The following is a 27,287-nucleotide window of genomic DNA, read 5'->3' on the forward strand; positions in this document are numbered from 1 at the left end:
TAAAGAATATTGAAAACAAGTAAAAAAATACATTAGTAGAGAAATCATGATAAAAATAAATAAAAAAGAATAGTATCATCAATAAACAATATGTTAATTGAAGCAGAGAAAAAATAATAAGTAATAATAAGATCGAAGAATGAGATAGTAGGAGGGTAACAATAACAATACTAATAAGTGAAACTAAACATAGCTTGATTACTCACTGACTTTCTACTATAGTCATTGATCTCTATAACATTATATTTAGAATCATGTTTTTAATAAGTTGTAGATGTGTTGTGTCTTACCTAATCATTTCTCCTGGATACTTATTCAACCTATCTCTACCTCTCCTCATACATATCATAGCCAACTTCTTACACATATTCATTGAGTCATATATGCATCTCCTCTTCATATGTCCAAATCATTTCAGTCTCATCTCTCTCATGTGTTTTCACTACAGATCATTTCCATCTTATCTCAAAATCTTCGTTCCTAATACTATCACTCATAATATGCCCACATATCCATCTCGATATTCTCATTTTTAACTACTTTCATATTTTGAATGTGCAAGTCAATGACCGACTAACACTCCACTCATATAACATAACTGATTTGACAACTACTTTGTAAAACTTACACTTAAGTTTGAGTGACGCATTTTATCGCACAAGACACTGAATGCGAGCCTTCATTTCATCCACCCCTCTAATACGGTGTATAACAATATCGTCAGTCTCCCAAAATTTTTGAATTATAGACCCAATATACTTAAGACTTTCTCTCTATAAGATGACTTGTGTGTCAATGCTCACTATTATATCTGTCACGTGAGTTACGTTATTAAACTTGCATTTCAAATACTTTATCATAATCTGCAATAAATAAATTGATCTAATTAAGTTTCAATACTAATATTAGACACCAAACAAAAAACAACAACAAAAAATAAAAAGTTCTTCAACCACTCAAGAAAATATGCAAGTTGGACATGTTATCTCTCTCTCATTTCCCCTAAAATCCTATGAACAAAGTCTTGACACTTGCAAATATCATCGGCTCAAACGGGAAAAGGTCTCCAATTTTCTTTAGCCATCAATTCAAAGGCAAAATTGATTATTGTCTTTCAGATTTCATGCGCAGTACACATAGAATTGTAATAAAGTGATAAATATTCTTTTATTATTAATCAGAGATGTCGAATTTGAGTTAGCGAATGGATTCATTTACAAACAAAAGTATTTTATCTATAAAATAAAATTTCTGAACACAAATCTAAGTTAATCAAATTTTAAAATTTGATATCGAACATATGGTAGAAAACAAAAAAACACATGTATAAAAAAGTTAAACACATAACAAATCATCTTAAATTTATGTGAAGCTAGAATAGTTGAATACTAGAGTCACTTAACACATAAACAGGGCGAATTGCCCCATTATATATCTTTGGGTTGATATTTTAATCCTTAAATTTGCTAATTATTTAAAATTTAGCCAACATTTTAAAAAGGATCATGTTTCATTTCTCTTTTTCTTAGTCTCCTTCCCACTCACTACATGCTTCTTTTGGTTTTTTCCTTTTCACTTCTTCTTATTATCCACATCAACGAGAATTTTTATTTCGCAACCAAGCATTACTCTCGAATTATATAAGTTTCATCACCTCACTCTTTTAAAGAATACAAATTGAAGTTTGAACTACAATACTATTCAAAATTAAAGATATATGTCATAAATATATGTATTATTTTAATTATCTTAGTCTAAAAGAGTTACATTGAATTAATCATCACTATTACTCTGTCTTTCTTATTCTCCAACAATTGTTTAAAGTTAAAACCTCACCGATTAAACTACAGGATACAAGTAGACAGCACAATATCCTCAAAGTATGAACTAAACAAATTGAACTTCCTACACAATATCGTGAAAATTTAATTCTAAGGAGTTAACATATTTGCAAAAGCTGACCAAAACTTAAATTACATATTCTAAAGTGGCTATTTGGTGCCATTGGCTAAATATTTAAATCTTTCCAAAGCCCAATATACATTGTAGCCCATATTTTATATATAAAGTTATATAACACTAAACTGAGCCTCCCTTCGTCACTCTTACGGCGCTCACAAACCCTAATTAGGGTTTTCTCGTACAGGTACTTCTTCTTCTTCTCAGGGACTCCATTTCTAGGGTTTGATCTACAGATTAGTGGTGCGAAGGTTTTGTTTAAATTTTTGGTGTTTTCTAGCTGGAATGAATGCTGATTTTTTTTTATGTTGTTTGATTGATAGAAGTGAAATTTTGGAGGAGAAGGATTTGAGCCATGAGGTATGCAGAAAGCTCTGAACTTTTTTTTTGGGCTATATGTTCAATGTGTTACTTTGTTAATTTGGTAATATGTGGATGTTTCTGTATTTTGTGCTTTGATAGGAAATTGAAAAGCTAATTTGTTTGAATAAATTTGGTCAATTTGATGAATTTTGTGGAATTTGTTTGTTTTTGGAACCTTGTGTAAGTGTAAAGTTAAAACACTTTTTTTGGGTGTTAAGTGGGGTCTCGAGACTTTAGAGTTTATGCATGCCTAGTAGAGGTTGTTTCTGATAGACCTTGGCTTAGTTTGGTCACTTTGATGAATTTTGTGGGATTCGTTTATTTTTGTACCGTGCATGGAAGTTAAATTTTTTTTGGTGTCAACAATAACCATGCCTAGTGTAATCCTATAAGTAGGGTCTCGAGAACGTAGAATTTATGCATGTCTTATCATTGCCATTGTGTAGTAGAGGTTGTTTTCGATATACCCTTGGCTTAGTTTGGTCACTTTGATGAATTTTGTGGGATTTGTTTGTTTTTGTATTGTGTAAATGGAAAGTTAAAACACTTTTTTTTGGGTGTCAACAACAACCATGCCTAGTGTAATCCTATAAGTGGCATCTGGAGAGTGTAGAGTTTATGCATGCCTTAGCCTTGCCGTTGTGTGGTATAGTGGTTGTTTCCGATAGATACTCGGCTTATGGGTTAACCAGTAGAAAAATTAATGGGTCTTTTTCTTGGTAGGAGTACTATCGTGAAGAGTTTTTCTTTATGTGAAAAGTAGAAGCAATGTGGATTTCTGAATTTTGGGTTTGCTTAGGGATTTGTTGATTCAAAGAGCTTTTTGTTGCTTCTACAGTATTTTAATATTTGGCTGAGATTTTGAAGTGTGATCTCTCTTTCTTTTGCTCCTTTTAGTATGTAAAATATGTCAGCCTCTTAATATGTTGTTGTTAAGAACATCAGTGTTACTTTTTATTGTTTGTGTTGTTGACTATTTGCGTAAAATGATTTAATTTTAACTTATTACAGTAAGCTTCAGAGTGAGGCGCTTAGGGAAGCCATATCTGTAATTAAGAATGATTCAGCTGAGAAAAAGAGGAAGTTCTCTGAGACCATTGAGCTCCAGATTGGACTTAAGAACTATGATCCCCAAAAGGACAAGCGTTTCAGTGGATCTGTGAGGTTGCCTCACATCCCACGCCCTAAGATGAAGATTTGCATGCTTGGAGATGCTCAGCACGTGGGGGAGGTAATCATTCATTCTATGCTGATTGATGTCACTAGCTGTGTTGGATTTGCTATGTTAAAACCACATACTGTATTTGATAAGTGCATACGCAACTGCTTAGTGGATTTCTGTTTTCTTCCCTCAGATATCACTGTTTTTGTATTCAAGATTAGTTTTTTTAATTCACTAATAGAAGATGGGTTTTGTGTCATGATTATCATATCATCACTCCTTTAATTGATAGAATACTGATTTTTGTTTAACAAATTCTTCAATTTTAATTGAAAAAATTGAAAGAGAAGGAATTGATTATAGTCAATTGAATCTTCATGCGCCACTGAATATGTGTAATTGTGATGGGCTCAGTGATGTTATTATCATCAATTTTTGCCTGTATAACAATTACATCAGTTGAAAGAGTGGTCTGTGGAGTGACAGTCAAAATACGATTTTAATGGACTGGGGGGATTGATTGCTTGGACTCTTCAAAAATGTTGGGTGTGTGTCAGATCCTTTAAAAGTTGTGCATTTTAGAGGATCTGACATGGGTGTGATAGCATTTTTGGACAGTCCAAGCAACATAGCTGGGACTTGCGTGACAGCTCAATAATGCGTTGACTGTGTTGACTTGGCTTAAAGATGCAATGTCATCAGATGTCCCATTAGTTGTGATGGGTAAATCTGCTTATTGTTTCTGCAAGTTATATTTGAATGCCTATTAGTAAATTGTCTACTTATTAGCTTTATGACGTTTATTGTGTGGGTATTAATGATAAAAAAATATTAAAAAGCTACTGTTAGATGAATCATTCTTGTATCTTTAGTTTTTCTAGGATGATAATCAGAATTTTGGCATGTGTTTGCAGGCAGAAAAGATTGGTTTGGAGTACATGGATGTTGAGAGCCTCAAGAAGCTTAATAAGAACAAGAAGTTGGTTAAGAAGCTTGCAAAGAAATACCATGCTTTCTTGGCTTCAGAATCCATCATCAAGCAGATTCCTCGTCTCTTGGGTCCTGGTCTGAACAAGGCAGGCAAGTTTTATAGATTGTTTTGGTATTCTGTAGGATACTCGTACGAATAGCTCTCTGAATTTTGTTCTTGCTTGAAGTGGCTACTCTTGATGATCATCTGTTAACTGTGACCCTCTTCGATTGTAAATGCAGGTAAGTTTCCAACCCTTGTTTCCCACCAGGAGTCACTTGAGTCTAAGGTTAATGAGACCAAGGCTACCATCAAGTTCCAGCTGAAGAAGGTGCTATGCATGGGCGTTGCTGTTGGTAATTGTGATATGGAGGAGAAACAAATCTTTCAGAACGTGCAAATGAGTGTGAATTTCTTAGTCTCATTGCTAAAGAAGAATTGGCAGAACGTAAGTCCATCCCATTTGCATTTAACTTTGAATTATTGTTCTAGACCGTAAACACAGTGCTTTCTTTTATTAATCTGCTTCAATTGTTTATAACAACAGGTAAGGTGCTTGTACTTGAAGAGCACCATGGGGAAGACTCAACGTGTCTTTTAAGATAACTCTCTCGTTGTTGGAGCTTTTCGTGCAGTCTTGTTGTAAGAGAGATACTGATGCAAATTTTGGATAGTAGTAAACCTTGGTTATGGTTTGAATGTTACATCACTATAGGGACCGATCATATTGCTGAGACATTTTCTTTTTTAAGCGATATTAGCTCTGTTCTTTGTTCTCTTATTTATCGACAACGATTTCAACAGGTAAGGTGTTTGTTCTCTTTGATGTTGCTGCAGTCAAGCTTCAAATACCATGTACTCTCATCAGTCATTTCCCTTTTTGAACTGTTTAAAAGAAGACACGTTTTTACATTTAGTTCCCATTTAATTTTAAAATGTTGATTTTACCCTTAATTAAGTAATCTATAGTCACAAATATTGATGATCTATTTTAGATTATGAGTTTTAGAAGTCTTTGTTTCTTAAATTTTATGTTAAGTACATTACATAAATTGGGATGGAGGAAACAAGAATTTTTTTCTGAATATATGTGCTTTTAGGTCTCGAAGAAATCACATCAATTCTCTACACAATCATTTAGGCAAACTAAAAATTATGTTACAAATGCTTTTTGGAGAGTAGAGGTATTATCGAGGACTTGCTTGATTTACAAAGCATTTCATGCAAAGTGTTGCCGGATGTAGCGTACCTCAATAGTTGAGATTCTATGACTTAAACTCGTGACTTGTTCGAAGGTTCCTCTTCTAAATACTAAAAGGGATCGTTTGATACAATGGTGGGATATTTCATCGGATTAGCTATTCAACTTTTTATATTATAACTAATTTCATCATTTTAGTGTAGAAGTTACTTCGGAATTAGCTAATACTCCAATTCAAATATGGGATAATGTTAATTTTGAATTATTTCTCATGATTATAGTGAGGTATGGTGGACTTGTTAGTTTTGAATACTCAAGACTATGAAGGGTTGCTCGATCTAAGAAGCATTTCGTGTTTGTGCAGGTGTTTGGTAACGTATTGCACGATGTAGGGAACCTCAGGGTTTTGAACTCTACGCATTGAACTTGTGACTTATAAGTCACATGAAAATAATTTTATTGCCGCTCTAAAATTTTTCTTTTGAATATTGAAAGGAGTCATTTTGTACAATGATGGGATATCCTATCGGATTTGCTGTCCCACCTTTCATATTATAACTAATTTCACCATTTTAATTTAGAAATTATTTTGAGATTAGTTAATATTCTAAAGTTAAATTCTAATTCTTTTTTGGGGATTATTCTCCTTATATCATGTACCAAATGTTGGGCAAAATTGCTCTTGTTTTTTGAACCACATAAAGTGCTTAGGTTTGGCTCTTAAGCTTAGGCAATAAAGAAAGATAGATTTGAACTTACAATTAATCAAAAGAGCATATACCCTGCCATTATTTTTTAATTATTGGCCACTTGCTAAAGCAACCAACTTGTTTTGATTTGTCAAAAACTTTAGTCCCAACAATATTTTTAATTATGATGATTTTGTCTGAAAGTATCTTAAACAAGGACAAATCTATATAAAATGATGCTCCACATCTAAATTCGTGAGTAGTGTAACATAAAAAAATCACAATGTCTTTGGATTAAGATTTTAACAAATTCAAAAAAGTTAATAGGTAATTTCTTTTCATATATTTAAATTTTGATAAATAAAAGCACTTATTACTTTAAGAGCATAGTAAAATATGAGGAACTTTTTATTGGTGAGTCAACATCATCTTCTATGAAATAAATTTAGTACTGTACCTAAAAAAATTCATCGATTTTAGTTTTTTACCTGTTATTTTGGGTGCTTCGTGTATCATATTATATTATTTGTTATTGAAAGAATATATTATTTATATATAGTTTTTTTATTACTGTATTTCCATTTCTTATTATTTTGCATATGGGTTAATTTACCTAATAAGCTGGTGTTCACATCACCTTCTCAGAAGGAATTTCGTTGGATATGCTATTGTTTTAATTTTTTTTTTAATTATTTGAGAATTAGTTCTTGCTCATAAAAATTTCAAATTCAACTTGAAGTTTATTTCAAATTTAGAAAATAAACCCTTCCATTTTATTTATCTGTTACCATTTTAGATTTCACGTGCATTAAGAAACTAAGTAAGTTTACTATTCTATTTTTATTTAATATTTTTTTAAAGTCAAGTTTTCAATCAATAAATATGAATTAATTTATTTTGATTAATTAATTTGACCAATGGACATCAAATATTTACTTAATTTTTCTATGTTGGTCAAATATATATATTTAAAGCTAATAACTCATAAAGATAAAATAGAAAAATAATATCATTTAAGCATTGATTTTGTGAAATGATAAATATTAAAAATCGTCTATTTTTAATAAGAACAATATATAAATACGAACATAGAAAGTAGTATATAACTTGTTTCTTTACATTTGAAGTTGTATTTAAGTTACAACTCTAAATATTGGGATCACAACAACAACAATTCAAGTGAAATCTCACAATGTGGGATCTGGAGAATGTAAAGTGTACGCAGACGTTACTCTTATCAAGATAGGATAGTTGTTTTTGAAAAATACTCGACTCTGTAAAGCATAAAAAGAGGTTATTATACATATATTTTATATTTTCCGGCTGTTTTTATTTTGGTTTTGTGGGTGAAAAAGAGAAATCCATGGGCGGTGGTGGGTTTTAGGGTAATCTAATTTATGTCTCTCCTTTTCCCACTTCAAACTCTTTTGTATATATATTTGCTGCCAACTTTGCCAAACACTGCCTCCTAGTCTCACTCTTTGGTTCTCATCAAATCCAAAAAAGGCCAAACTTTTTCTTGTGAACTCCGCTTAGTTTCTGTTTCTTGATTCATCATCAGCCAACCCCACTTCTTATATTGGTAAAATTTCTCATTTTTATGTTACCTTTTTAAGAGATTTTTGGGTTTTAGTTGTTAGATTCTGCTTGTTTGGTTCATGTGCATGTTGTTTTCTGAGTTTTATGAATTGGGTTTTTCATTTTTCTGCTATTAGTTGTTGAGATATCTTATTTGGGGGTTTAAAAGATTGAATCTTTAAGAAAAGCTGAGGGTTTTTCTGTTTTTAGTTGTGAGATTCTGCTTGTTTTGGTTCATCTACATTTTGTTTTCTGAGTTTTATGAATTGGGTTTTTCATGTTTTTGCTAGTAGTTGTTGATATATCTTATTTGGAGTTTTAAAAGATTGAATCTTTAAGAATAACAGAGGTTTTCCTGTTTTTGCTACTAGTTTCTGTTTCTTGATTCATAATGAGCCAACCCCACTTTTTATATTTGGTAAAAAAATTCATTTTTCTGTTGCCCTTTTAAGAGATTTTTGGGTTTTAGTTGTAAGATTCTGCTTGTTTGGTTCATGTACATGTTGTTTTCTGAGTTTTATGAATTGGGTTTTCATGTTTTTGCTGTTAGTTGTTGAGATCTCTTATTTGGGGAGATTCTGTGTTAAAAGATTGAATCTTTAAGAAAAGCTGGGGTTTTCCTGTTTTTGCTATTAGTTTCAACATCTTGATTCATTATCAGCCAACCTCACCACTTATATTGGTAAAAAAATTCATTTTTTCTGTTACCCTTTTAAAAGATTCTTGTTTTTTAGTTTGAGATTCTGCTTGTTTGGTTCATGCACCTGTTGTTTTCTGAGTTCTATGGTTTTCATGTTTTTTCTATTAGTTGTTGAGATCTCTTATTTGGTGTAGTTCTGTGTTAAAAGATTGAATCTCTAAGAAAGGCTGAATTTTGAAACTTTTAATTTTATTGTTTATTTTTCCTTGTGAGGTTTGAATTCAAAGTCAAAAAGCATAACTTTTGTAGATGGAAAATGACTTTTGAACTTTTTTGTGTTGGGCCTCTTTGTTGGCTTGCATTAGGTAATGAAAGAGATTGTTTTGTCCTTATGGCAATTCTCTGTATTCTCTTTTTGTTTTGTATTGAGAATTTACTTGTTTGGTTCATGTTCATGTTGTTTTCTCCCATGTGTTTAAGATTTATGAATTGAGTTTTTCCTCTTTTTTGCTGTTTGTTGTCGTATCTTTAAGAAAATCTGGATTTTGGGTACTTAAAATTTTATGAACACTTCGAATTTATGCTAGTTGTTTTGCTTGTGAGCTTGAATTCAAGGTCAAAAAGCATAACATAATTATGGAAAATTACCTTGGAACCTCTTGTTGTTATATGTTTGCTGCTTTGCATAGTAAGGAGTAGTAGTTGTAGTTTGTTTGTTCTGCTTTTTCAAAGTATCAATGCAGAAACATTTTGGTGAAAACTAGCGAGTTATGTGAAAGTACTCTGGCTTTTCGTCATGAGTTTGGATTATATATAACTACAATCAATTGGAAAAATCTTAGCTCTATTCTTGCATATTACTGATTTTGTGCTTTTGCTTGTATGTTTAGATATCTAGTCCTGAAATTGGAATGGTAACAAGAAAAAAATGGACTTTATAGTAGTATTTGTGAATTGCGTTGCCTCTTAGTGTAATTTGATTTAGTGAATGTAGATTAAGTGTGCTTATCCTTTTAATTGTTGGATAATTCATAAGGATTATTAGACAATAGCTTTTTGATATATAGCAATTATCTATTATTACTCACATACTATCTTGTTCTCCAATTTTGTTATTTCCTGATGTTCTTTGCTTCGGTTGTAGTATTACTTTACTCACATGCTATATTTTCCTTTTCATATGTGATCTTATTTGCTTTATTTGAGTCTAGAGTTTATCGTAAAGAAGTGAAGGTAGTGATAAGGCTGCATACACACCACCCTCCCCAGAACACTGGTATTTGTTGTTGTAGGAATTTACTATAGTATTAGTCTAGTTTTGAGCAAATGCAATTCTCTAAAACTTGATGAATTTTGCAAAACTTGATGAATTTTGCCAGGCGTTGGGAACATCTAGAAGAAGAATTGAACAACCCTTGGTTGAATTCCCTGAAATAGGATATCAAAACCTTTTCATGTAAAACAAAAGCATGAACACATACTTTAGTCTGAGAGGATATTGATATTGTGACCATGCAATTTAATTGTTCATGTGTGTGTAATGTGCATCTTAGCCCTTCATTCATAGCCATTAGCCTTGACATTGTAAAAGGAACAAGTATAACACTTATAGTTGCAGAATCATACATTATACCATGCCTCTAGATTTTAGTTTCACAACATGGAGCTTCGAGTGAAGAACATAAAGCCACTCGCTTGCTTCTTCTCATAATGCTCCAGATATTTGAAGCCTCGTCTTTTAAGAAATGGACTTATCAGAATTTCATTTCTTTTTCATATACCACAGGGCATATATTGTCAAAATGTCATTACTCTTTAGTCTTGAAATTGTAAAAGGAAAACACGGCATAACACTATCATAGATTACTATACCACTATATCTTCACAACATGGAGCTTCGAGTGAAGAACATAAAGCCACTCGCTTGCTTCTTCTCATAATGCTCCAGATATTCGAAGCCTCGTCTTTTAAGAAATGGACTTATCAGAATTTCATTTCTTTTTCATATACCACAGGGCATATATTGTCAAAATGTCATTACTCTTTAGTCTTGAAATTGTAAAAGGAAAACACGGCATAACACTATCATAGATTACTATACCACTATATCTTCACAACATGGAGCTTCGAGTGAAGAACATAAAGCCACTCGCTTGCTTCTTCTCATAATGCTCCAGATATTCAAAGCCTCATCTTTTAAGAAATGAGCTATCAGATTTTCTTTTCTTTTTCATCTACCACACGGCATATATCATCAAAATGTCAAATTAATTCTTGTTCATTTGTGTGTAATGTGCATCTTAACCCTTTCATTTGTAGCCAAGCCTTGACATTGTAAAAGGAAAAAGGATACCACTTAATTGGAGAATCATAGATTACTATGCCACTAGATTTTATCTTCACAACATGGAGCTTCGAGTGAAGAGCAGTAAGCCACTCGCTTGTTCTTCTCATAATGCTCCAGATATTCAAAGCCTTGTCTTTTAAGAAGTGGACTATCAGATTTTCATTTCTTTTTCATCTACCACATGGCATATATTATCAAAATGTCAGATTTGTTCACTACTGCGTTCGGCTTGTAGTAGGTTCTCCAACGTCAAATAGTTTTCTGTAGAATTGGGTTAATACATAGCTCTAGTTACTCATATTTACTTGCATGTCATCAATGTTTGAAAAGAACTTTTATAAATCAGAACACTTGAAATGGACTTGTTGTCTTCTGTCAACAAACAAATGGAACCTTGTGGTTGATTTGATTCATTTTACTTTTGCACTTGGTAAGTCAAACTCTTAAGCTTCATACATATACCATAAATGTGTTGTTAGCATTAATCGATACTAAACATTCTTCTTCAACATATCCCTCTTTATTACTTGTGTATTTCATGATCTCTTTTTAATTTGATCAGGTAAAACATGTCGACTGTGAGGCTTCCTTCCACTTGCATGTTCCAAGCCGCACCTCAGAGCGAAAGAAAGAGTGCATTTGTTAAAATGCCATTCTCAGTGGGCTCTGTAAGGAACATCTCTAAATCCTTCGGCTTGAAAGCCGACTCTGGCTTTAGAGTATCAGCTAACGTGTACAAGGTCAAATTGGTTTGTCCAGATGGTACTGAACATGAGTTTGAAGCACCGTCCGATACTTACATCCTCGATGCAGCTGAGAATGCTGGAGTCGATCTCCCTTATTCTTGCAGGGCTGGTGCTTGCTCAACTTGTGCTGGGAAGATAGAGTCAGGTGCTGTTGATCAATCTGACGGATCTTTTCTGGACGACAACCAAATGAACGAGGGCTATGTGCTCACTTGTGTTTCTTACCCATCCTCTGATTGTGTTATCCACACTCACAAGGAGAGTGATCTTTACTAGATAAATCCAATTTCAAGTAAGGTAAAAACAGTTAGATATTGCTCTTTTCCCTCTAGTGTCAAAACTAGTATTCAATCAAGAACATCCTTTGTTTCATAAATTGCTTGTGTAATGAAGTCTTTCTTATATATGAATGAATATGCCTATTGGTTTTATATTGTGCCTAAATCCTTGATGTTTCATTTACTTCTGAGTTTCCAACCATGATAAGAGACTCAATTCCTTTACTTCTTTTTGTGCTAATTTGCATTCAAGTTTGTGGAGATTAAAGAAGTGAGGAGAAACTCCGTATTGAGAGGTAAGGAATTTAAAAAAAGAGTCAACAGATAGGACTTGTTTCTCTTCCAAACTCCCAAATTAACCAAGAGATCTGCCAAATTGTAAGGGTATTCATGTTACAAATCTTACTAGAACTGCAGAAGCTTGTGATTTAGTTTTTGATACAATTAAGTAGGGGAAAGCAATTCTCAAATGTTGGTACCAAAAGTATTATGATATACTTGTTTTCATGTTATTGTGCATGAGAATAATATCAAATATGAAAATGATATATAAGAGGTTTTAACACACAATGTTACTGAGAATTCTATACAAATTGTAATATATAAACATTTTTATGTTAATTTATTCTCATTCTTATAGGCCACTACTGGACCTAATCAGGGCCTGCTGATGTTTACGGGCTTCATGTAACTAGTTTATTACCTTTGAACTATATAACATATAATTTCCTTCTTACATATACATGAAACATTTATATATAATATAGTCAGACACTGTGTGTGGTAAGGTGGTGTGTGAGTGGGGTTGAAGGTAGGAGGGAGTGCTAGGGTGCGGGGAGTTATGGCGTTGTTAAAATTTTCACTAAAAGGGGTTCAAAATATGTACAAGTGAACACATGAAGAACCCAAATGGGATTCAACATCGTCTACTATGTATAAATAGTGTAATTTTCGGTCGAAGGGAGTTCAAATGTATTCTCTCAGTCCTAGCCCTACCTAGCTCTGCTCTTGGCGGGGAGGTGGAAGAAACAATAAACATGAAATACAGTTTGTTTTTCCTATTTTCACCATAGAAGTTTGTTTTCCCTACTTTCACCATAGAAGCCATTTCTTGATTTTTGATGAACTTATTTTTCTAAAAAATATTTTCCAACATTTTGATCAACCAAACATGGAAGAATCGGAAAAACGAAATGATATTTTCCTCCATACCAAACACACCCTATATCTTCAAGATCTCCTTGGCTTTTCAAAAAGCCTAAAGGTTATATTTTTAAGTATGGAAAACAAAGAACATCACATACTAGAGGCTCCAAAAGACTTATGGTCAGATTGTATTGTCAAAAAACTTTTTGTTCAAAGGGACTACAACATGAAAGAAATAAAGAAGAAATTGAAGCTTATTGGATTGGAAATTTAGAATAAGAATAAAGTTCAATTTAATCCTGGCCTACAACCCTAAAGTTTTAGATAGAAAGAGAGAGGCAATTAGACAAAGTTTGTCATGAAGTTGTAATTCCATTATGACTATTTGATCAAGAGAATAATATACACTTTGATTAAAGGACCTTTTTGGGAGACATCCACTTAGTTAATTGTGCAATAAGATTGTTTTGTTGTAATTTAGGACTATTTTGTAGTATTATTAAAGTCCTAGTTGTAGCATCTTCATGGGGCCAATTTGATAAAAAGGTTTAAAAGGTCTCTTGGAAAAGTAGAAAAATTGTATGATTAATAGCTAGTGATTGGAAAGGAGAGGATTCTTGTTGATTATGGAAAGAATATTTGATGATCAAAAAAAATAAAATAGCAAGCTTTTTATTTACATGAAATGATGCTTTTAGAGATATAATTCAACAATAAATAATCTCTTATGATTACTCACTCCCACTCATTTTATGTGAAGATATGATTACTTTACGCGTAAAACATTTTTTTCGTGTTACTTCAAATATTGTTTCTTCTTTGTTCTCTTTTATATTTTCTACTAGGTATTCAATATCCATTTTAGATTGATCTAATTTAAATTTGCATCGAAAAATTCTATTGAATTTAAATATATATTTTATTTTTTATCACTCCACCAAAATCTTTAACTATTCTTTTCTTTGTTCATCCTAATCTATTTCACCTATGTAAGTTATTAATCACTCAATAATTTAAGACTATAAAAAGTAGAGAGAATAAGAAAAAAGTAGGTAGAGATTATAAGGGCTATTTAGTGCTAAGTTGCTTGGTTTGGAGATAAGAATTAGAAAGTCAAATGATAACAAAGAATAATTAATATCACTTAGCTTATGCTTCAAACTAAATGGCAAAGCTAAAACATCATATTTCATAATTGGCATTATAGAGAATAATAGATTTGTCATTTAATTTCAATGTGGAAGGTTAAAAGGGAATCATATAAAGATCAAAAGCTAGTTACTCTTTTTGTTTTTTCAATTGGTGTATCTGCTTTAAAACCTTGATTAATTCGATTTCGCGTTATGTAAGGTCCAGTAAAAGTGAAAAATATTTTTTACTATGTTTTTTTCTCATCCTTTATGGTTCGAACCTGAAATATTTGAATGTGAATCGCATTCATCCCATCACAATTCTTGTTATATTCAAAACTAGTTACTCTTTATGTTTTTCAATCGATCTTCATTATCCATTTAAGGCCTCAACTAATTTGGGTTCGTGACGTAAAAGATCAAAAGAATACTTAATTTTTCTATTTTCTCCTTGGCCCTAAGTGGTGGGGGCTTCTTGTTTTTAGTGTGACAATTCTTCCAAGAAAATTATAGTCAAACACATCAATAAATTGGAACTTAATTTGTTCATCATTTTTGGTGTTAAACTTTAATGACTATAACTAGACTTAAAGTGAAAGTACTGAAAATAATTTTATATTGCATTATGAATACAATCTTCGATACTCCTATTTCATATTAGTTGAATTTTTAAGATAATGCACATATATTAAAGAAAAATATTCAAGAACAAAATTTGAATCATATTTTCTTTTATTATTTTTTTGTTTAATTAGCATCATAAAGATGATTAAATGTGAAATCATAAATACAAGTAGCCCTCTATTGAAGTATAACTTTATAAATAGTGTAGTATACTTCTAGGAAATTACAAAAATTCATTAATGAAAAGGGTAAACATGAAAAAAAATTCAAACATTTCTCTTAAACTTTGAACAATTCAACTATTTTGAACAATAAAAAAACTCTAGAAATTCAGTTAATATGGAATAGAAGGAGTATTATTTAATATAAAACTCCACATTCCTAATAAATACTTCGGATCATTTTACTTTTCGTTCTTATTAAAAATAGATGATCCAAATAATTGTCATTTAAAAAAAAAGATATATTTAATTATTTGTTCCACCGTTATCCTTAACCATAAATATGGAGAGATACTAATGTGTGGTGCAACAAAGAAAAGTATTAAATTGAGAGAACTGATAAATAAGAATAATCTATGAATAAACAAATAAATAAATTGCATAAGATTTAAATTTTAAATCTCACTGAACGTATCTATGGAATATCATCGCATTATATGATACTTCGAGCAAGATTCACACATCTATATTTAAGTATTTTTTTTAAAAAATATAATATAATCCTACTATATATGATCTTGAGAGGAAAACATAGGTTCACGTGAACCCAAGAAACCCCCTAGCTACGTCATATTAATTGATGAAGAATTTAGGTTTTTATAAATAATTTAGTGAATAAGTAATTAATTTTGAGGATAAAATAAAAAAAATAATAATTATCTTTTTTTGATGTATTTAAAAGTGAAGAGTGAAAATCAAAAATATATATTTGAAATAATGAACAAATAAATAATAAACAGAGAAAATAATAAATAAATTCAAAAAAAAAAAAGGTCAAATAAATCGCATTCATAAATCGCATTTCTTGAATGCATTTTATCCTTTGGTTTCAACACTTCTCTTTTAGGTAGCTGAGAAGTAATTTTAACACCATATATGTTTTTTTTTAAAAAAGAAATAATTCAAAAAAATTGTGGGTCGGTACAAAGGTATATCTAGATTATCGAGAGGATGAGTATATTGTTACGAAGATCTAAGATAAAATTTGATCGATTTGATCCTTAGATTTTTATCACTGAATCCGTTAAACTTTTCAAATTATATTAATTAAAACTCCAAAAATGCTACCAATAAGTCATTAACCACTTAAAAAGATATTACACAATTTTAGGAAAAAAAGAAGATAAATATAAGATTAAAATTTTTAACCTCATTTAGAAAAGTGCATTCAATTCTCACCGATCACCATATATGGTATTTTGTGTATAATTCACATATCTATATTTAAGTATTTTTTTTAAGCAAATACATGGACCGACGTGAATCCAAAATCCCCCTAGATATGTCTCGAAGGGTGTAACAAAATATATAAGTAAACTAGATGGAGGAGTATCTTGTTACAATCTTGTTTTCTAATAAATAAAGTATATAAAAAATCACAAGGTCTCATTTGAAGGGTAGTACTCTATAACAGGAATCTTTTTATATCTATGATTTGAATTCAAATTTTCTGATTAAGAAAAAAACAGCCTCATCCATTATACCATGTCACTACATCGCATATTTAACTAAAGATATTACTTTTATATTCATGTACTGAAAAATAATTTTGAAACCATAATTAAACATTAATTAGCAGTTTCAAAATGACTATTTTGCTCATTTATTTATATCTTTACTTTAAGTCTTGATAAATAATTTGGTGAATAAGTAATTAATGTTGAGGATAAAATAAGAAAATAATAATTATTTTTTTAATATATTAAAAATGACGAGTAAAAAGTAACAATATATTTTAAAATAACGGACAAATAAAAGTAAAAAAATGGAGTAATAAATAAATTCAAAAAGAAATAAGAAAAAGAAATCACATTTATTGAATGTGTTTTATCCTTTGTTTTCAACACTTCTCTTTCAGGTAGCTAAAAAGTAATTCAAACACCATATATGACATTTTTTTAAAAATAAATAGAATTGTGAGTTAGACGTATCTAGAATTTCGAAAGGATTAATGCATTATTATGAAAAGGTGGATTTAAGATGTAAATTTGATCGGTTTAATTCTTAGATTCTTATTACTAAACTTGTTAAACTTTTAAAATTATATTAATTAAAATTCCAAAAATACTATCAATAACCACTTACAGAGGTGTTACCCAATTTTAAAAAGAGAAAAAACAAGATAAATTATAAGATTTAAATTTTTAACATTATATAAAAAAGTACATCCAATCATCATGGTATTATATAATACTTGAGTAAACAATTATAACACTATCATATATGATCTACGGAGGAGAGCATGGGTTCAAGTAAACCCGAAAAATCCCTTAGATACGCCCATGATTGTGGTGCAACAAAATATGATAGTAAAATAGACGACGGAGTATCTTGTTACAATCTTATTTTCTGTATCAATATAGTAAATACGTGTAATTTAATAAAATAAATACTCTTAATTAATATTTTTTAAGGAGCGTGTAATGGTTAAAAATTAAACACCATCTGATCCCTTACAACCCTGCCTTTGGCTACTTGCATCCGACTGAATAAGAATTTGGGTGTGCTCGGTACGGAGGAAAATATTTTTTGAAAAATATTTTATTAAAAATAAGTAAATTTTTTTTTTTAATTTTTGATAAATAAATAAATAAAAATATTATTTTAAAAGCATTTGTATGTAAGTTAGCAAAATACTATATTGTACTATGTGGAGTTGGTCATCAAAAATAATGATATACCATGTTTTTACCTTTTACTATATAATTTTTTGATTTTTCACCCAGTATTCAATATTAATATTCGAGTTCGACTATTTTGAATTCGCATCAAATAAGGCTTCAGTCGAAGGATAATACTTTTTACTAAGAATTTTTTCATATCTATGCCTCAAACCCGAGACTTCTGATGAAGACCTCAGTTTTAAAATGACTATTTTGCTCATTTATTTATCTCTTTACTTTACTAGAGTACCTAAATCGTGTCTAGAAAAAGTAAAAGGGGACATGATTGTAAAGGAAAAGAAATAATAGGGGGAAAAGTATAAATTAAGGAAAATGATGAGGCCATCTAGAAATTTCACCGACCTTTGAATAATGACACGAAGTTCGAGGACGATCCGACCGCGGACGGTGACACGTTTTTTTTTTCCTTAAAAAAATGAAAAATAGTTTTTTTCTAAATAAATTTTTAATTTACTTTATATTATTTGGAACCTCGAAGCTATCTATGGCAGGAGAAAACTCATATTAAGCACTATTTTAATATCAACGGGTATAAGGAAGAGATACGTAATTGTCCAGCTATAAATTCTGCAAGAATATTGCCCTCTTTTTACGGTCACTTGCTAAAAAAAATATACTTTACAAACTTCGTTGTTAATTTATTCAAAGCTAATATTTTTTAAAATTCATGTCTAATTTATCACTATATCAGATCAACAACATATTTTATAATTTAACCATATAATTTATTCATCGCTAAATTTTGTTTTGAGCAATGATTTGATATTATTATTTGTGCAAGTATGAATAGTGTTTAATTCATTATGACTATAAGATACAATCTTTTCATAAATTACTATATTTATCAAGTGATTCACAAACAATAATGAAAATCTCACCTTTTAATTTTTTTTTGTTAATCTTCTTATAAAATTTCTAACTACATAACTACATAACTGCTAATAATAATAAAATAATTTAGGTTGGAAGAAAAAAACGAGTAAAAAGTCAATAAGAGATTATGAAAAGATTTTTGAATTTTTTGTTAGGCTGCCTTGCATTTCTCACGGACATAAAAAATAATAAATAGTAAGAGGATAAGAATTAAGAATGGATGATGTGAAATCATATTACTTTTTTATAATAATGTAAAACATGAAACCTCAAGAAAATCTTTTTTGTCTACCACTTTACATTGAATCTGACTTGAATTCTATTTTTCAATTTAATATTATTACACACTTGTAAACTACTTTTTAATTATCATCTCTTGTATTTTTTTTAGTGTATTCAGTTAGGATATTGGAGTTCGATGATTTCAAATTTACATGATATTAAATTAAAGATAGATTTAATTCAGTATAAAAATCTTCAAAAAGTTAATTTCATAGAATATAAATCTTGAATATATTTTTATGTTTTAATATATGTTTTGAATCTCCAATTAATTGAATTCGCTTTTGTAAGGCATATTAAAGGAAGAAGCATTCCGTACTAGTGTTTGTTCTCTTTCTATTTTCATAATTTGAGATCAAAATCTCTAATTAAAGGAGAATATATTCTCTATATCCGTCTCATCATAATTTTAACGTTACTTTTTAGTTTATCTTACTAATAGGGCTTTAGTTCTTTTTGAACCGAGTGTTATCAGAAATAATTTCTTTACTTCACAAGATAGAAATAAGATCTGTTTATACTTTACTCTTTCTATATTTAACTTATGAAATCACACTAAATATATTATTATGTATCGACAATAAAACATTCTAGAAACAAATGTTGCATCCTTTTTTTTTTAGTAATTGAGTTGTTCATTTCAAACTATAGGGCTTCTTTCTTCGCGCATTTTAAAATAAGTATTGTTTTAATATTTTTAATATCTATTTAAGAAAAATAATAAATATAAGATGTCATTTATTCATATAGTATCTATTTATTAAATATTTTTTTAGAATTGAATATTATTAAAAAGAAATAATTCATTAATATAAAAATATAACTAAAAAATCAAGTAATAATTATTATCTTGAATTTTTAAAATAAGAATTATTTTAAAATAATAAATAATTTCTACCAAAATGATACTTATTTTAAAACGGAGGGAGTTCTCAGCACTCCTAAATTGACATTGACTTGTACAGTTTATTAAACGAGTTCTATTAGAGAACGCAGCAAACTTTATGTCCTATTCATTGATTTACGTAATCAATTTCAACTTTTCATAGTCCTTTAATTTAATTTAATTTTTTAAAAAAAAACTCAGGTTTTTTTCCTTGAAAATATTTCTTTCTACTTATGATATATATGTGATAGCGGTTAATTTTTTTATTAAGGAAGTTTAAAATATGAAGAAGTTAAGAGAAATTAAATATATGTTTATATATACATAAAATAGAAAATTAACCTTGAATATATAATGTGATTTTTCGTCAAAATGAATTCAAAATGAACCCCTTGCTTTCCATTTAGCTCCTCCCTTACTTATATGACAATTTTAAAATATTTGAAACAACAACAACAACAACAATCTAGTGAAATCCCACAACGTGGGATCTGAGAAGGGTAAAGTGTATGCAGACTTTACTCCTATCAAGGTAGGACGGCTGTTTTCGAGAGATCCTCGGCTTAATAGAAGCATAAAAAGAGGTTAGATACTGCTAAGAAGTTCAAAGCGTTATGTGAAAGCAAATACCAAGGTAGGACGGCTGTTTTCGAGAGACCCTCGGCTTAATAGAAGCATAAAAAGAGGTTAGATACTGCTAAGAAGTTCAAAGCGTTATGTGAAAGCAAATAACGAAAGCGACACAGATAAAATATAGTAATCAAAGTACAGAGAGTAGTATATAATAACAGAAATCAGAGCACAAGAAATTATAGTGCGCTAATGCGCCTACTAATAAGGAAGAATAACGATACTTTGTACTAGCCTTTTACCCTAATATGGGTCTTCCACACCCTCCTATCTAAGGTCATGTCCTCAGTAAGCTGTAACTGCGCCATGTCCTGCCTAATCACCTCTCCCCAATATTTCTTCGGCCTACCCCTACCTCTTCTGAAACCATCTATGGCCAACCTCTCACACCTCCGCACTAGGGCATCTGTGTCTCTCCTCTTCACATGCCCAAACCATCTCACTTCGAAAGTAAAGTCACCCATAATCATCACCATTTATTATTACCATGATCTCTCTCTCTCTCTCTCTCTATATATATATATATATATAGAGAGAGAGAGAATTATTTTGGGCTTGTACTTCCTTACAATCTCTACCACGGCTGGCTATTCAACCGGAAACTTTTTAATCCATGGGTATAACATTAAAATCACTTGCCTTATCATGTTCTGTACTTGCAGTACCATGGTATGTAAAGTGATGTCACCTCCATGTCATCTAGCGTTCCTTCTCTTCCATAGGGACCACATTATCAAAGCAAGCAATACTCTATATAATGTGATCAATTTAGGTGATCCTGTAAGCCTTCAGAAATAAACTAATACTTATTGTAGATGCATATTGTCAAGGTTAATACCTGTAAAAGGAGCAAATTGCTTCCATAGCTTGTTGGCTATAGGAGCTGTTAGTAGTAAATGGCTCATAATTTCTTCTGCATGGTGTGACACCTAGAAACTGTTGTAATCCTCATTCTCTTTAGGTTATCATTAGTAGCTATTCTCCCCAATCATACTCTCCACAAAAAGAAATTAATCTTGAAAGGGACTCCTTTAGACCAAATGAAATCATAACATTCTTTAGTCTCTTTCATTGTTCTGATTAGGTTCCAAGCTGATTTTACTGAGAAGATACCTTTTGTGTTGTCCATCCATCAAGTTTATCATTATTTCTGCCTTCTTCAAGGGGTTTGATAGTATCCACAATATACTCTACCATTTCCTGTGATAATTTACTTCTCAGTTTGGGTATATCCCATACTCCTTGACTTATGGACTCCTTTACCTCCATTTCTTCTTCCTCAGCTTGGTGTCCCTCTGTATAATATAGGGTCCCTTGCTTTGTCCAATTATCAAATCAGAAGCTGAAATTTCCTACTAAAACCTGCCACCAAATGTGATGTTCCACTTCTTCCTTCATCACAATCATTTTTCTCCATATATGAGAAGCTCACTTGCCCTGTACTAGGATAGGGTGTAACTTCTTATAATATTTATTCCACATATATGTACTCCACAAAGATACTGTGCTCACTCTGAAAATCCACCACAGTTTTGCAGTCAAAGCTTTTGATACATCATGTAAACATTTGAAGCCCAAATCCCCTTCCTCCTTAGGAAGACACATCCTATCCTATGATATCCAATGTTTGTTCTTTGCTCCAGTAGTGTTTCCCCAATAAAACTTTGCAAAAATTCTATAAAGCTGTTTAATCACACTGACTGATAGTTTCATTGCTGATAAAAGGTAGATAGGCATTGATTGCAGAACATGAGATATCAAAATATATCTCCCTTCAAAAGACAGTAACCTATTCTGCCAAGAGTTAATCCTTTTCATGACCTTCTTCACTAGATCTTCAAAATGTGCATTATTTTTCCTTCCATAAAACACAGGACATCCTAAGTATATGAAAGAAAATAAGCTATATCTGATTTCTGTGATTTTTTAATTTTGTTATTGACACAGGAGGGGACCTTTTTATGCATACAGAACAAGCTCTTGTTAATGTTTATCATCTGTCCAGAGATTACCTCATACCTTCTAAGTACTTTCATCATCATTTTTATTTATGTTGGTTATCTTGAGCAAAATAATATAGTATCATTAGCATATGATAAATGATTCACCTCAGAACTCCATTTTGGAAGACCAAATCACTTGAAATCAGGGTCTTCAAACAACTTATTCAATTTTCTGGATAGCACTTTTGCACATATAATGAACAAAGTAGGAGAAATAGGGTCCTTCTGTTTGAGGCCTCTGAAAGATTTAAGAAAATCAAAAGATTGGTCATTCATCAGGACATAGTACCAGTTGTTAGATAACAACCTTCATATCATGTCTATAATCACCTCTTCAAATCTAAATCTCTTCCTTATTTGGTATTAAGATCAAATTTGTATGAGTGATGAACCTGGACAATTCTTTGCTACAAAAAAAGCCTTGACTATGTTGGTTATGTCCTCCTCTATGATACTCCAGCATGTTTGATAGAATTTCCCAGAGAAGTCGTCTAGACCACTCGCACTATCACAATTCAAAGCAAATACCACCTTCTTCACCTCCTACTTGGTGGCATCCTTGTTAACATCTCATTTTCTCCCTTAGAAATCACCTTAGGAATGACTTCCAACATCTCATAATTATGAGTAAAATTGGTTTTCATGAACTTTTCCTTGAAGACCTTCACAGCTTCATGTAACATGAAGAGGGGCATGATCTAACCTTTCCCTGATCATGTGATGAACTTCACTTTTTGACAATAGATCTATGAACTCATTATTTCCCAACACCCTATCCAATCTTTCAAAAATATATTCCTCCTAAATTCTTCTATTCCACCGTGTATACTTGCTTCCTGTGTGCCTTATTTCATTTAGAGCACAATTATTCAAACATTGAGCAAAATTCATAGTTTCTTGTTGTGTTATAGGTAAACCATCCATTTTTTCTTTCTCATTCAAAATATCATTAAAATCTCCTCCTACAATCCAAGGAGCTTGGGAGTTCATTGCTATCATTTCTAAATCTTTCCACAATTCTAATCTCTCTATAGCATTACATTTGGCATATACTGCTGAGACTTAGAAGATGCTGTGACCAGTCTTATGACTAAATTTCATGGTTAATTGTTGTACTGAATCTAACTCTACATATCTATTCTATTTATCATTCCAGAAAATTCATATCTTGACTGAGCAATTTGCAATAGCATTTTATAATCTTAACCTCCCTCTATACCCTTCTAACTCTATTGGACTTTGAAAAGGCTCTAAAAGAGCTATATATGTATAGTGATGTCTTCTGTGCAAATTTATTAATCTCTCAAAAGCATTTTGAGATTTAACAGATCTAGTATTTCAAAATAAAATTTTGTTAATCATTGATCAGATTGATTAACTTGCCCTTTCTTACTCCTTGTTGTAGTATTAAATGGTACTACATTGCTCCTTGATTTCATGTTGCTTTCTTTGAGCTTGATTATTTGCCTTGGTGAGAGATCACCTGAGACAGCAACCTCCACTAGATTGTTCTCTATGTCCACATCTTCTTCTTGCCCCTTCTTTGTTCATTTTCATCATGGGATCTTATATTCAAAAGAAGTATTTCCTGTGAAGGATTTATTATCTGTATAGGTTGAGGGCCCATTGCTTCAACTGGAGTTACATTATTAGCCTCTCCACTCTTCTCTATGTATTTGCTTAAACTGGTTATTGTCTGGTCTGATTCTTTATTCTCTGCATTGTTCTGACAAACTTCTTTTTTTCTCCCTTTTCTACTTGCTGGATTAGGATTTCTTCCTCTCTTCATTGTTCTCCTTTTTTGCTTGTTCCTTATTTGCTTCATGACTGGACTGTGATGCATGCTTGTCTTCTCCTATGTTAGCTTCTCCCTTCTCAATATCTCCATCCTCCTTTTCATCTTCGAGAGTACCATATTTGTTTTCACTTTCCACCCTTTTTCCTTTTTGTATACTTTTGGATTCCATTTTTGTTTCTGTCTATTCTTGTTGTGTTGTCTATCCCTGCCGAATCCTTTGTACTTTTGTTCTCTAAAACCTTCATTGTTATCATGTTTCTCACCAATGTTTTCACCCTTTGCTTTGTCTTCAAGTACTCCTTTATCTTTTTATCTTTCTGTCCCCTTTTCTTTCCTTCTCCTTCCTCCTTTTCTTCCTTTGGATACAACTCTGAGTGTAAAATGAAACACTCCTTTTCATTATGTCCCTGAAGTTTACAAGTTTTGCAGTACTTAGGAATATAATCATATCTAATTGGAATTCATTCCTCTTTCACCTTCCCTGTTTTTTTCCTTAATCCCACATTGATTTCTTTGGAAATTTCCCTAACAAATCCACTTTCACTTTGACCCTAGCACAATTAGGTCGTGTCTTGTTGTGAGTTGCCATGTCTACCTGTAAAAGCTTTTCTACTACCGTCGCTAATGAGAAAATTTCATCCTTCCCAAAAATATTGGGTGGTAGGGTAGGAAAAGATATCCATGCAATTGCTGTCGTGGTTTCTTTCTCTGGATCGAACATAGGATCCCACTTCAACATCTTCATTGGATATGACCAGTATTTATGAGTGATGTAAAATTATGGCTTTGACAAAAGAGTTACATAATCTTCCAAGTTCGAAGCCCTTATTAAAACATATAAACAAACGTTGACTTCTCCCTTTAAACCACATTGTTTTGGAATCAAAGTTCTAAGGATCTTGTATGTCTGGCTATCCATATGTAAATTTTTCATTCACAGCATATTGTAAATCCTATACCAGTATCATTTGTTCTACCTCCTCCTCCCATATAATCCGTGGTTCCCCATGCAAATATTGTATCTATTTCAATTGGACCTGTTCAGAAGTATTTGGATTGAGAGTTGTGGCATATGTTATTGATGTATGGTTGTGAGTAGATGACGAAGGTTGAACAACCTCTAGTGGTGGAGGTTGTCCGACGGCCAAAGTGGCCATGAATCTGGTGAGATTAGGCAAGCTTTTTAGGGTTTTTGGCTATATTCTAGAGAGCGTTTTCAGGTTTTGTAGTATTCATTCCTGAACTTTATTTGAATTAATTATATTCTTTGATGGGATTAGGCCTAATTCTAGGTGATCATATTATAATTAGTTAATTTCATATCTTAGTTGTCACATTAATTAAGCTATGATTCATGCTACCAAACTTCATTTAATCATTAATTAACTCTCCAAATATCAGAACAAATCTTAAGAGGTTGAGTTTTTTTAATTTAAATTTACTTAATTTTCTTTTCTGTACTTTTGTCACAATTTAGGTTGGCAAAAAAGAATTAAGAAATAACTTTGAACATTAATTTGTAATCTCTGGTTAATCGTTTGTTCATTCATGCATGTTTTGCTAAAAGTAAATAAATAATAATGATTATATAAATATAGATTTTGGTTATATCCTTTATTTATGATTATTTTCAATTTATATGTGTGATTATTAAATAAAACTTATTTTCGAATTAGTTAGTTAATTATTACAGTAATTTTTTAAAGCACTTTGATAGAGATCTCAATATAGTGCCTCCATAAGATATTTTTATTTATTTTTAGCATCTCATTCAGTGTCCAGTACCTGCATTAAAACTCGATTAATCCAGATTCACACTGGATAAGGCATTATTCGGAGTAGCACTCTCTATCATGAATTACCAAGAATTTTTTCATACACAGTGCTCGGATTAACGGAGGAATAACTTCACTAGTGGTTTCCATAATCAGCATATTTTTTTTCAATTACTTACAAACAAGGAATAAATTACATTTCAAAGATAATAATTTATTTAATTTACTTTTCATGCTCTTGTAATTTTGAATTTTTTTCCAAAACATAACTTGGACTTTAAGAAAACATGCATAATATGAAAATTTCCTTTTTATTTTTCTTTCTTTTAATGGAAGTTTCTTTTATTTACGCGGTTATTGGTAATTATTGTACTCTAGGAAACATAACAGAAAGTCTGTTGCAATTAAAGTGTAATTTTAAAAAGCTATGAGGGTCTATTTGAACATAATAAAAGTTATGTCGGTTAACGGCTGTGACTGTTCCAGAGACGAAACAGCCAACTTACGTGTCAGAAAGTGACTGGAAATTGGTCATAAAATATCTTAACATAGATTTCACCAAAATAATTTGGTGCAAATAGCTCGAAAATCAAGCAAATGTTAAACTGCACGGAAAAAGAAACGACTCCGAAGAAAAAAATTGGAGTTTTCAATGCTTCTTCCCGCTCAATGAGATGTGCCAATCTTAGAAAATTACATTAAATAAGTTTGATGTGGTGAGCTCGATCGAAATATAAATAACATTATGTATACGAGCTCGATAGGATAGAAAAAACATGATAAATGGAAATCAGTACTTGACATCCCTTGTTCTCAATTATTTAAAGAATTTATGTGCGGTTGCTATGTATAATAATAATAATATAATAATATTTTATCTGTTTTAATTTATCTGACATTTTTTGGATTTTGAAATTTAAAAAAATCTATTTTTTATCGTAAATTTTTCATATATTTTTAAATATTTTGAATTGTTAATTATTGTGACTTATAATACTTTTTAGATAGTTTACAAATATATAAATTCTATTTTTTTTTTGAAGATTTGATACGCAAATTATTGATCAAACTTAAATTATTTAACTTTCAAAATATTAAAAATATCACATAAATTAAGATAGAGAGATCAATAATTTTATGTTGACGTGAATAAATGGCCAAGTGATTGCGGCACGAGACTAGTAGCACAACAATGTCAAGTTGAAAATTTAGTCAATTGAGTGTTTGATGCAACTACTTTGTCCAAATTAAATAACAAAGACTCGATTAATTTAAATTTATATTAATAAATATAATTTTAAA

At 30.9% G+C, this 27,287-nt stretch overlaps 2 protein-coding genes across 3 annotated transcripts; both read left to right on the plus strand.

The window, feature by feature from the left end:
* The first annotated feature begins 2,060 nt into the window (after window positions 1–2,060).
* Window positions 2,061–5,280, plus strand: LOC129903879 (60S ribosomal protein L10a-1-like). Its single transcript, XM_055979391.1, has 6 exons — window positions 2,061–2,146; window positions 2,283–2,319; window positions 3,334–3,553; window positions 4,399–4,564; window positions 4,697–4,902; window positions 5,002–5,280. The coding sequence occupies exons 2-6, from the start codon at window positions 2,315–2,317 to the stop codon at window positions 5,053–5,055; spliced, it is 651 nt and encodes a 216-aa protein (XP_055835366.1). The 5' UTR covers window positions 2,061–2,146; window positions 2,283–2,314; the 3' UTR covers window positions 5,056–5,280.
* A 2,403-nt stretch (window positions 5,281–7,683) lies between these two features.
* On the plus strand, window positions 7,684–12,086 carry LOC129903335 (ferredoxin, root R-B1). Of its 2 annotated transcripts, none has more exons than XM_055978865.1 (2): window positions 7,684–7,926; window positions 11,472–12,086. In XM_055978865.1, exon 2 carries the CDS (start codon window positions 11,479–11,481, stop codon window positions 11,929–11,931), a length of 453 nt encoding a protein of 150 aa, XP_055834840.1. In that variant the 5' UTR covers window positions 7,684–7,926; window positions 11,472–11,478; the 3' UTR covers window positions 11,932–12,086. The 2 variants fall into 2 exon arrangements, with proteins under 2 accessions (XP_055834840.1, XP_055834841.1); XM_055978866.1 differs by lacking the exon at window positions 7,684–7,926 and adding an exon at window positions 8,519–8,604.
* Window positions 12,087–27,287: the final 15,201 nt, after the last annotated feature.

The sequence above is a fragment of the Solanum dulcamara genome, chromosome 9 (genome assembly GCF_947179165.1).
Source record: "Solanum dulcamara chromosome 9, daSolDulc1.2, whole genome shotgun sequence".
Classification (NCBI taxonomy): domain Eukaryota; kingdom Viridiplantae; phylum Streptophyta; class Magnoliopsida; order Solanales; family Solanaceae; genus Solanum; species Solanum dulcamara.

Coding starts and splice junctions, on each gene's coding strand:
- LOC129903335 (XM_055978865.1), top strand. CDS start 11,479: ATGTCGACTGTGAGGCTTCCTTCCACTTGCATGTTCCAAGCCGCACCT.
- LOC129903879 (XM_055979391.1), top strand. Junction 4,565..4,696: donor TCCTGGTCTGAACAAGGCAG/GCAAGTTTTATA, acceptor TTGTAAATGCAG/GTAAGTTTCCAACCCTTGTT. Junction 4,903..5,001: donor TAAAGAAGAATTGGCAGAAC/GTAAGTCCATCC, acceptor TTATAACAACAG/GTAAGGTGCTTGTACTTGAA.